The 11,082-nt window shown below is 40.0% G+C and overlaps 1 protein-coding gene across 1 annotated transcript; it reads right to left on the bottom strand.

Annotated features, from left to right (window-relative positions):
• Nucleotides 1–1,033: 1,033 nt before the first annotated feature.
• On the bottom strand, nt 1,034–11,082 carry LOC121566144 (probable E3 ubiquitin-protein ligase HERC3). The gene is made up of 19 exons (XM_045219991.1): nt 10,692–11,082; nt 10,239–10,353; nt 10,036–10,106; nt 9,418–9,639; nt 9,080–9,171; nt 8,758–8,888; nt 8,435–8,562; nt 8,220–8,296; nt 8,016–8,134; nt 5,913–5,972; nt 5,702–5,807; nt 5,358–5,550; nt 3,428–3,498; nt 2,507–2,581; nt 2,342–2,386; nt 2,157–2,243; nt 1,926–2,042; nt 1,458–1,601; nt 1,034–1,270 (listed from the first exon to the last, which is right to left on the bottom strand). The coding sequence occupies exons 1-19, from the start codon at nt 10,918–10,920 to the stop codon at nt 1,040–1,042; spliced, it is 2,313 nt and encodes a 770-aa protein (XP_045075926.1). The 5' UTR covers nt 10,921–11,082; the 3' UTR covers nt 1,034–1,039.

Consider the following 11,082-nt stretch of genomic DNA (forward strand, 5'->3'; position numbering starts at 1 on the left):
AAAGCCCTATTAAAGGCCCAGTGCAGTCAAAAACATGATTTTCCTATGTTTTATATATATTTCCATACTATGAAGTTGGAACAATATTGTGAAATTATCATAATTCACTTTTAGTGTAAGAGCTATTTTAAAAAAGGCTGCCTGAAATTTCAGCCTGTTTTGGCCTTCAAAAACTCCATCAGATGATCAGACATTACCATGAAGTATATTAGTTAATAGACCAATAAGAAAGAGTGTTAAGCTGCAGCTGGCCCAAAACAGAGCGGCACGTCTTGCTCTTCATTGTAATCAGAGGGCTGATATAAATACTATGCATGCCAGTCTCTCTTGGCTAAGAGTTGAGGAGAGACTGGCTGCATCACTTCTTCTTTTTATAAGAAACATGAATGTGTTGAAAATCCCAAATTGTTTGCATAGTCAACTTACACACAGCTCTGACACACACACTTACCCCACCAGACATGCCACCAGGGGTCTTTTCACAGTCCCCAAATCCAGAACAAATTCAAGAAAGCGTACAGTATTATATAGAGTCATTATTGCATGGAACTCCGTTCCATCTCATATTGCTCAAATAAAATGCAAACCTGGTTTAAAAAAACAGATAAAGCAACACCTCACGGCACAACGCCTCTCCCCTATTTTACCTAGATAGTTTGTGTGTATGTATTGATATAAAAAAAAAAATTATGAGCTGTTGAGCTGTTCTTGTCTATTAATGTTCTGTATTATGTCATGTTTTGTGTTTTGTGTGGACCCCAGGAAGAGTAGCTGCTGCTTTTGCAACAGCTAATGGGGATCCTAATAAAATACAAAAAAAATACCTCCCTGCCAATAACAGCACATTTTCAGTTTTCCCCTCCCCAGCATTCCTATACAGTCCTTGCAAAATTCTTGCTTGAGAAATTGTCCTTTGCGAAGCAATTTCTCTTTCTTTTGACCATTTTAATTGAAAACAATCACAGTAAGGTGCTTAATTGTTACCCAGATATGATTTGATATTGAGATAAAAATGGTTGCATTGGAACTTTAAGACACTTTATGTTGGTGTTTCCTTTATTTTGGCAGTTACCTGTATATATTTTTCCTTAGAATAATTGTACCTTGCTTCAGTTGGAGACAGCTCTTTAAGGTCATCAAATGTTGTCGTCAGACCCAGAAGCTTCTTGAAGAGAGCCAGAGGGAAGCAGAGGTTCAGAACACACTGATTATACAGTGCCATCCCACAGAGCAGCCCAAGTAAGTAGAATTCATCAGTAATACCGCCGTCCTATGGATTGAAAAAAAACAGAATGCCATAAGCTAGTCAATACTTTCAATATTTAACAGCATAATAACAGTATAACAGATAATAATATACATTTCTAATAACTGATATTTCTAAGTTAGTAAATAAAATAGTGGGGGAAAGATTGAGTTCAATCTGGGAAGAATATGTAATTGAATATGGAACGTACATCTGTCGTGAACCACACTAGTCCAGAGTCCTCGTAAACCTTCAGTGTCTTTGGTTCCATTTTGTGAATTTCCCTCCCCAGGAGGCTGAAGAATTCCAATGAAACGCCACCTTCATCTACACCATGCTCTGCTTGAAACTTCACCTGGACACAAAAACCACGCAATTTACTCCTAAATAAGGATTAGAACATTTTCATTTTACATTTTCAGTCATTTAGCAGACGCTCTTATCCAGAGCGACTTACAGTTAGTGAGTGCATACATTTTTTTTCTTCATACATATAGAAAATGAAAATACTTTTCCTAATACAGAGGTAGATGTTAAAGTAAGTACAAAGTCCTTGTGTTTGTATTATTTGTTTAATCACTACTCTTTTCAAAGTTCAGTTCAGTTCTCATTTATAGCTACAAAGTAAAACATAAATATTTTACAAACAAAAAAACTATAAAACCTAGCTAACAACAACCTTCAAAGGCATTGTGAAGTCGTGCCCAATTTGTAGAATGTGCTGGAAAGCATCTTCCAGTGCTGTCTCTCTGCTCACATGTAGTATAGGGACCGAAAAGTGTCCATGGAGGGCAAACTAAAAAAGGAGCACATTTGAGATACGGCAACATTCAGCCTTCATCTGATAGCAGTGTAGTAAATGAATGTGGTACCTTTTTTTCATAAACAACCAATTTTGTAAACAACTTACTCTGTAATGGAGTTCCAATTGATAAACTATACATTTAGCCTCTGTGTTGAAGATGCAGGATTGCTGGTGAAATGAATCAAATAAACCCTGGCATAAGAAAGAAATGAGTTAATCGACAATGTCAATGAATATGTCAAACAATCTATTCTGAATTGAATTGATTGGTGTTGACTTTCATTGCTTACCTCGGAAAGATTTAGGTAGTCAATATCTCCAAATGTGTTGAGCATCTAAAGAGGATTAGAAATTACTAAATCTTTTTCCACTCTTTGTAGATTGCAGTGACATCATGCCCATAATTACCCATTTTGATACCAACCTGCAGTCATTTTATGAGATAGGCTACTCACATTCTGAAGCAACCTATTGGCTCTGTTGATGTGGAAATTGCTTGCCGCAATTTTGATGCGTCTGTTGCAATTGACCTGCACAAAACAGAGGTTACTGGAGCATACAACATTGCTATTTTTCATACATTATATATAGTGCCTTCAGAAAGTATTCACACCCCCTTGACTTTTTCCACATTTTATTGTGTTACAGCCTGAATTTCAAATGGATAAAATTGAGATTTTTTGTTACTAGCCTACATACAATACCCCATAATGTCAAAGTAGAAGTATGTTTTAGGAAATCTTTACAAAAAAGAAATCAAATGTAAGCTGAAATGTCTTGAGTCAATAAGTATTCAACATCTTTGTTATGGCCTAAATAAGTTCAGGAGTAAACATTTGCTGAACAAGTCACATAAGTTGCGTGGACTCACTGTGTGTAATAATAGTGTTTAACATGATTTTTGAATGACTACCTCATCTCTGTACCCCACACATACAATTATCTGTAAGGTCCCTCAGTCGAGCAGTGAATTTCAAACACAGATTCAAGCAAAGACCAGGGAGGTTTTCCAATGCCTCGCGAAGAAGGGTAAAACATTTTTTTCAAATACCACACGATGAATATCTATTTGAGCATGGTGAAGTTATTAATTACACTTTGGATGGTGTATCAATACACCTAGTCACTATAAAGATACAGTACATGCGTCCTTCCTAACTCAGTTGCCGGAGAGGAAGGAAACCACTCAGGGATTTCACCATGAGGCCTTATGGGGTATTTTCACTTTGTCATTATGGGGTATTGTGTGTAGATGGTTGAGGGGAAAAAATATATTTAATCAATTTTGAATACAGGCTGTACACAACAAAATATGGAATAAGTCAAGAGGTATGAATATTTCCTGAAGGCACCCAATTATGGCAATGGATATTTACTTCATACAGCCTCTCCATAACCTTTAAAGTCCCTTTAAATTGTTTAATAACAGCATAGCCCTCTGCTGACGCTAGAGTGGAATGTTTTCACCAGAGTTCTGAAGAAGGTGTCTGGAAGTGTCGACCATAGGCCCTCTGTTGGAATTAGACAAGACTTTAGTTAATACAACAGCACACAGAACCTGTTATACAGTGGGGAAAAAACTATTTAGTCAGCCACCAATTGTGCAAGTTCTCCCACATAAAAAGATGAGAGAGGCCTGTAATTTTCATCATAGGTCACGTCAACTATGACAGACAAAATGAGAAAAAGAAATCCTGAAAATCACATTGTAGGATTTTTAATGAATTTATTTGCAAATTATGGTGGAAAATAAGTATTTGGTAAATAACAAAAGTTTCTCAATACTTTGTTATATACCCTTTGTTGGCAATGACACAGGTCAAACGTTTTCTGTAAGTCTTCACAAGGTTTTCACACACTGTTGCTGGTATTTTGGCCCATTCCTCCATGCAGATCTCCTCTAGAGCAGTGATGTTTTGGGGCTGTCGCTGGGCAACACAGACTTTCAACTCCCTCCAAAGATTTTCTATGGGGTTGAGATCTGGAGACTGGCTAGGCCACTCCAGGACCTTGAAATGCTTCTTACGAAGCCACTCCTTCGTTGCCCGGGCGGTGTGTTTGGGATCATTGTCATGCTGAAAGACCCAGTCACGTTTCATCTTCAATGCCCTTGCTGATGGAAGGAGGTTTTCACTCAAAATCTCACGATACATGGCCCCATTCATTCTTTCCTTTACACGGATCAGTCGTCCTGGTCCCTTTGCAGAAAAACAGCCCCAAAGCATGATGTTTCCACCCCCATGCTTCACAGTAGGTATGGTGTTCTTTGGATGCAACTCAGCATTCTTTGTCCTCCAAACACGACGAGTTGAGTTTTTACCAAAAAGTTATATTTTGGTTTCATCTGACCATATGACATTCTCCCAATCCTCTTCTGGATCATCCAAATGCACTCTAGCAAACTTCAGACGGGCCTGGACATGTACTGGCTTAAGCAGGGGGACACGTCTGGCACTGCAGGATTTGAGTCCCTGGCGGGCGTAGTGTGTTACAGATGGTAGGCTTTGTTACTTTGGTCCCAGCTCTCTGCAGGTCATTCACTAGGTCCCCCCCGTGTGGTTCTGGGATTTTTGCTCACCATTCTTGTGATAATTTTGACCCCACGGGGTGAGATCTTGCGTGGAGCCCCAGATCGAGGGAGATTATCAGTGGTCTTGTATGTCTTCCATTTCCTAATAATTGCTCCCACAGTTGATTTCTTCAAACCAAGCTGCTTTCCTATTGCAGATTCAGTCTTCCCAGCCTGGTGCAGGTCTACAATTTTGTTTCTGGTGTCCTTTGACAGCTCTTTGGTCTTGGCCATAGTGGAGTTTGGAGTGTGACTGTTTGAGGTTGTGGACAGGTGTCTTTTATACTGATAACAAGTTCAAACAGGTGCCATTAATACAGGTAACGAGTGGAGGACAGAGGAGCCTCTTAAAGAAGAAGTTACAGGTCTGTGAGAGCCAGAAATCCTGCTTGTTTGTAGGTGACCAAATACTTATTTTCCACCATAATTTGCAAATAAATTCATTAAAAATCCTACAATGTGATTTTCTGGATTTTTTTCCCTCAATTTGTCTGTCATAGTTGACGTGTACCTTTGATGGAAATTACAGGCCTCTCTCATCTTTTTAAGTGGGAGAACTTGCACAATTGGTGGCTGACTAAATACTTTTTTCCCCCACTGTATCTAAAAAAGAGAGGAAGAGAAGAGAAGAGAAGAGAAGAGAAGAGAAGAGAAGAGAAGAGAAGAGAAGAGAAGAGAAGAGAAGAGAAGAGAAGAGAAGAGAAGAGAAGAGAAGAGTTGATGGATGGTGACTTTACCAAGGACCTGGAGCTTGACTGGGTTCAGTCTGAGGATGGCTGCAGCGAAGGCCTCAGTAATGTCTATGCCACGTTGTTGTTTTAGGAGAACCCTCAGGAGCTCAGGGATGATGAGGTACACCCTCAGACCCTCCACCCCAATGGGATCCTTACTCAGGGAGGGAAGGAGTATGTGCTGGACGACTTCTTTAACCTAGAACCATGAAAGGAGTGCTTGTGGGTCACAACTAAATGACTTATCGTGGCTTACAGTATCAATGACTGGTCAAATTGAATATCAAGGACAACAAACACAAGTATTGAAAATAAGTATTTCATCATAAAGATAATAAATGAAATGATACCTCAGCCAGAACTTTGTCCTTTTCTGCAAGCTTTTGAAAAGCCAGTCGGGCGAGTGACAAGTCCAGGCCAGAGTGCTTCAGTGAGGTTTGGTAATGTTTATCACGACTAGAGTATTAAGACCAAGAAATACTATTACATATCCAACAATAAAACAAGAAGTATTCAATAATGTGATGATAAAACATTAATGGATAGGCAGTGAGTTTTTACCTTTTGTCCAGGAAGCTCCCATTTAAACATGACGCAGAAGAGAATGTTTTTGTGATTTCCCTGAAAATAAATGTGAAAAATCTTATAGTTCAGTGTATGTAATTTCCTGGGACCTTTTTGTATTGAGCCTGGGGATGAGGTTTATTTGTATCATACACTATATATACAAAAGTATGTGGACACCCCTTCAAATTAGTGGATTCGGCTATTTCAGCCACACCTGTTGATGACAGGTGTATAACAGTCATGCAAGCACACAGACATGCAATCTCTATAGACGAACATTGGCAGTAGAATGAATTTACTGAAGAGCTCAGTGTCTTTCAACGTGGCACCATCATAGGATGCCACCTTTCCAACAAGTCAGTTCGTCAAATTTCTGCCCTGCTAGAGCTGTCCCGGTCAACTGTAAGTGCTGTTATTGTAAAGTGGAAACGTCTAGGAGCAACAACGGCTCAGCTGCGAAGTGGTAGGCAACACAAGCTCACAGAACAAGACCGCCGAGTTCTGAAGCGCGTAGCGTGTAAAAATCATCTGTTCTCAGTTGCAACACTCACTACCAAGTTCCAAACTGCCTCTGGAAGCAACGTCAGCACAATAACTGTGCATCGGGAGCTTCATGAAATGGGTTTCCATGGCTGAGCAGCCGCACACAAGCCTAAGATCACACACTGTATATATATTTTCTGTGGTATTTTTTACTTTATGTTTTGTTTTACCCCATATGTAACTCTGTGTTGTTGTTTTTATCGCACTGCTTTGCTTTTTATCTTGGCCAGGTCGCAGTTGTTAATGAGAACTTGTTCTCAACTGGCTTACCTGGTTAAATAAAGGTGAAATAAATCAATAAAAAATGTACAAAGCCAAGCGTCGGCTGGAGTGGTTTAAAGTGTGGAGGAAATTAATATTCATTACATACTATACTGTTTAATTAGACATACTATAATGTTTTTTACTTAAAGAATTGTCCATTGTTATATGCTAGTATATTTTACTGATGCAAACTTGTCTTGTATGACTTAGTCATAAATCTGAGTGTACAGATTTATGAGCCGTTTGGGTTGACCGCAGTATGTGACCTCCTGTGTTTACAATCGGCAGGAATGTAGCTATGTGGGAAGTGCAGGGAGGAACAGAGAATGGCGGCGATTTCAGCTATCTTGATCTATACAGACAAGCTAAATTCCTTTTTATTACTGTTCCCAGGGCCTGTTTCTGCACATCTGCTAACTGTCACATAGATAAAAAGGATGTACTTTCTATAAAAGGAGAGAGACAACTCTGTTCGTTGGGCTTTCAACAATGCACTGTTGAGTGGATGGTTGATTTCTTCATTTTTGCAAATCTTATAATAAAGTTGTTGTTTGAAAGAATCTGCAGTCTCTCTTCCTATAGAATTTCTACCACAAAAGCTTGCCGCCATTGGACTCCGGAGCAGTGGAAACGCGTTCTCTGGAGTGATTAATCATGCTTCACCATCTGGCAGTCCGACGGATGAATCTGGGTTTTGGCGGATACAAGGAGAATGCTACCTGCCGAATGCATAGTGCCAACTGTAAAGTTTGGTGGAGGGGGAATAATGGTCTGGGGCTGTTTTTTCATGGTTCAGGCTAGGCCCCTTAGTACCAGTGAAGGGAAATCTTAACACTAAAGCATACAATGACATCCTAGATGATTCTGTGCTTCCAACTTTGTGGCAACAGTTTGGGAAAGGCCCTTTCCTGTTTCAGCATGACAATGCCCCCGTGCACAAAGCAAGGTCCATACAGAAATGGTTTGTCGAGATCAGTGTGGAAGAATTTGACTGGCCTGCACAGAGCCCTGACCTCAACCCCATCAAACAACTTTGGGATGAATTGTAACGCTGACTGCGAGCCAGGCATAATCGCCCAACATCAGTGCCCGACCTCACTAATGCTCTTGTGGCTGAAGGGAAGCAAGTCCCCGCAGCAATGTTCCAACATCTAGTGGAAAGCCTTCCCAGAAGAGTGGAAGCTGTTATAGCAGCAAAGGGGGACCAACTCCATATTAATGCCCATGATTTTGGAATGAGATGTTCGACGAGCAGGTGTCCACATACTTTTGGTCATGTAGGATACTTACTTCTGTATTTCCGTCCATGATTTTGAGTCACATTGCAATATCCATCTGTCAATGATGTCATTGCCTAATGTCTGAGTCACTTTTTCAAGACGGGAGTCATTCAAACCTTTTCCTGATTCCTGTAATAACAATTTGATGCACTGTATTAAAACAATGTTAAGTACTAAGGACTAACTCAGAACAAACTAACTGTAAACGCAATACCTGAGCAGAGCTGCACAAGGCAAAAGAATGGTTTCCTCCAGCAAAGGTTTGTTCAATTTGCTGGTCATCAATGCGGTCTGAAAGTTACCCAAAACAGTTATGATGTTATAAACCTGTCATTTTATCATTTCAGAAAGACCAAAATTTCTGCCTAAGTACTGTATTGAGTTTCAAATAGGTCACGTTAGGCAGAGGAAAATAAATTATTTAACTACCCTGTGATAGCTGTACTGGCAGAGGCACAGACTGATCCATCTTGACTCCATTTCCCAGCTGCCCTTGCTCTCCAAGCCCAAATGAGTAGATATTTTTGAAGGAGCCCACAAACGCTAATGTGTGGTTTCTAGGTAAAGGAAAAATCACAAATCGACTGTGATCCCTAAGAATGCCCCCCAAAATGGATATATCCAAGAATATACCCAGTAACACTCCAAGATTGATCTTACCATCCAAGCTACATCTATTGATCTTTGTGTGACAATGTATGATTGTGCAGAGATTCACATGACTTATATCAATCAATCTAGTAACTACATACCTTCCACAGGCGATCTGGGTCACCTTTGCCCCCAATAGTTCGGCCACCAGTCGAGGTCGTAGTTCATCTCTGAGAGAGTTGTGTCCAAGCTGTCCATATCGACCCGAGCCAAATGTGAACACTATACCTCCCTAGAACAAAACCCATTCACACAGTTATCATGATGTGTTGGGCTCTTGTTGTTGATATTCATGTTTATACTGTATGTGATGGCAACTAGTAAGACATCATTGGTCCAAACCTTCTTTAGATCTTAATGGTACTGGAAGAAAAAAACATATAGTGTCAGTTGGAAATATTGTTGTGTAAAAAATGTCTGAACCTTTGTCAGAACGGCAGTATGCTCCACTCCACAGGAAACAGCAATGGTCTTCTTTAGATTCAGGCAATCAACAGGAGCTGGAGCAGGTCTGTCTGTAGAAAATAGATTTCACAGAATATTTTCTATTTTTTTTCTTTGCTCGTCTTTTTCTGTTTTGACTATTGTAAAAAAGATATATATAAAAAAGATATATATATGATTTGACATTAAATGATCAGATCTACTCATACTGTCTGCTTCAAACATATCAAATGTACTACTTTTCTTTAAAAGATACCAACTATTAATGAAAGAGATAACCAAACACATTAACATACTAATCTTTGTGTATGCAGTACCTATTGTGTCCCCCAGTCCCAGCTGTCCGGCATTGTTCTTGCCCCAGCCGAACACGGCTCCAGAGAGGGACAAGGCGAAGCTGTGGTCTCCCCCAGCGGTGATCTGAGCCAGGGGGATCCCTGACAGAGACTTGACAGGCTGAAGAGAAAGGGTGATGGGCTTGCCCTTCCCCAAACCCAGCTGTCCGCTGGAGTTCTGGCCCCACGTGAACACGTTACCATCTAGACAACAATGGAAGGTAAAATAATATCTGTACATTGGAAAATCTCACAGGACACGTGCTGCATTGTTAGTTTCTCTTGGTATGTGAGAATTTTAGTTTTATTTTAAATGTCTATTGTGAACCTTCTAAAACTGATGTAGTTTTTTTCACGCTTTATTTCTGCGCTATGAACTTTTGGGCATGATGATGTCCCAATAAAGCATCTCTATTTTAGCATTAAAGCCTCATTTGTTTTTTTTGACAGTGTGCGGGTCTCCATCTCTTCCAGTATTCTCATGTTGATATCTATGTACCTGGAACAGACACTATTTGGTAAAAAGGACATTCAAAGAGCACAGACAGCCTCCTATCATATCCCTTCTCAAACTGAGCGATTTAGAATGTGACTGTTTACCTTGGGTTAGTGCAATTGAATGCTGGTCTCCACATGCAACTTGAATTACCTGATTCAAGTTACCCACTTGTCTGAGAAAACACAAGAGAAACAGACAACCAAAAGTGACCATTACAATATGGTCAATTACTAATCTTGACAGAAGCAACTCAAATGTGAGTAGGCCTAAGCCTAGAGATGTGTCATTTCTGTCAAGCACCCACCTGGGAACATTGGAAAATTGGGCGAGGCAGAAAACTCTTCCCTCTTCAGACAGTAAAACAACATGGGCATCTCCGCAACTCAGAGCCACCATCTTCTCCCTGCACTCCACATTCTCTACACACATGAAATATACAGTAAATGTATCCTATAGCTTAAAGGGGCAATTGGCAGTTGCTACATCCATTTTTTGACTTAAAAATGAATGCTATGTACCCATTGATTCTTGAAGAATATAACTTATAAATGCCTCATGAGCTTAGTTCAATTGTCGTAACCATCAGAACCCAAAATATAAGCTTGTTTTACTACAATATTTGCAAACAAAGTAAATGTAAACTAACACTGTATAGCCGCTTCAACAGCTGATTGCCGCTTTAAATATTATGTTTAAGAAGTTCGGTAAAGAAGCGGGCTCTGGTGGTGAAAAAAAACCATATAGGAAAGGTGCTTACTCAGTTTTCCTGTGATCCTTCTCCCATCTTTGTCCTCTTGCATTCGAGCGACAGACACTTGTTCCCCATTCTTTCTGATGAACGCGACTACTGTATTACCTGCAGATAGATGCGTAATTGGAGATTTCATGCCTATGAAATTTACGCAACTGTCCGTGTTCGTCTTTACCAAACCATTCGACTTCACTAAACCAAAGCCATCACGGGTATTCTCTCCCCACGAAAACATTGTCAATGTGTTATTATTATCGCGTCCTAAACGTATCCATAATCAGCTAACCATGATCAGCTAATCTTGATGGAACACAGGACCGTCATTCAGCACCCTGGGAGTCAGTGCGTTCTGAAAGTCATGAACGCCACCATATGACATATCTGTAAAAGAAACACC

Source organism: Coregonus clupeaformis, unplaced genomic scaffold, assembly GCF_020615455.1.
Source record: "Coregonus clupeaformis isolate EN_2021a unplaced genomic scaffold, ASM2061545v1 scaf2989, whole genome shotgun sequence".
Classification (NCBI taxonomy): domain Eukaryota; kingdom Metazoa; phylum Chordata; class Actinopteri; order Salmoniformes; family Salmonidae; genus Coregonus; species Coregonus clupeaformis.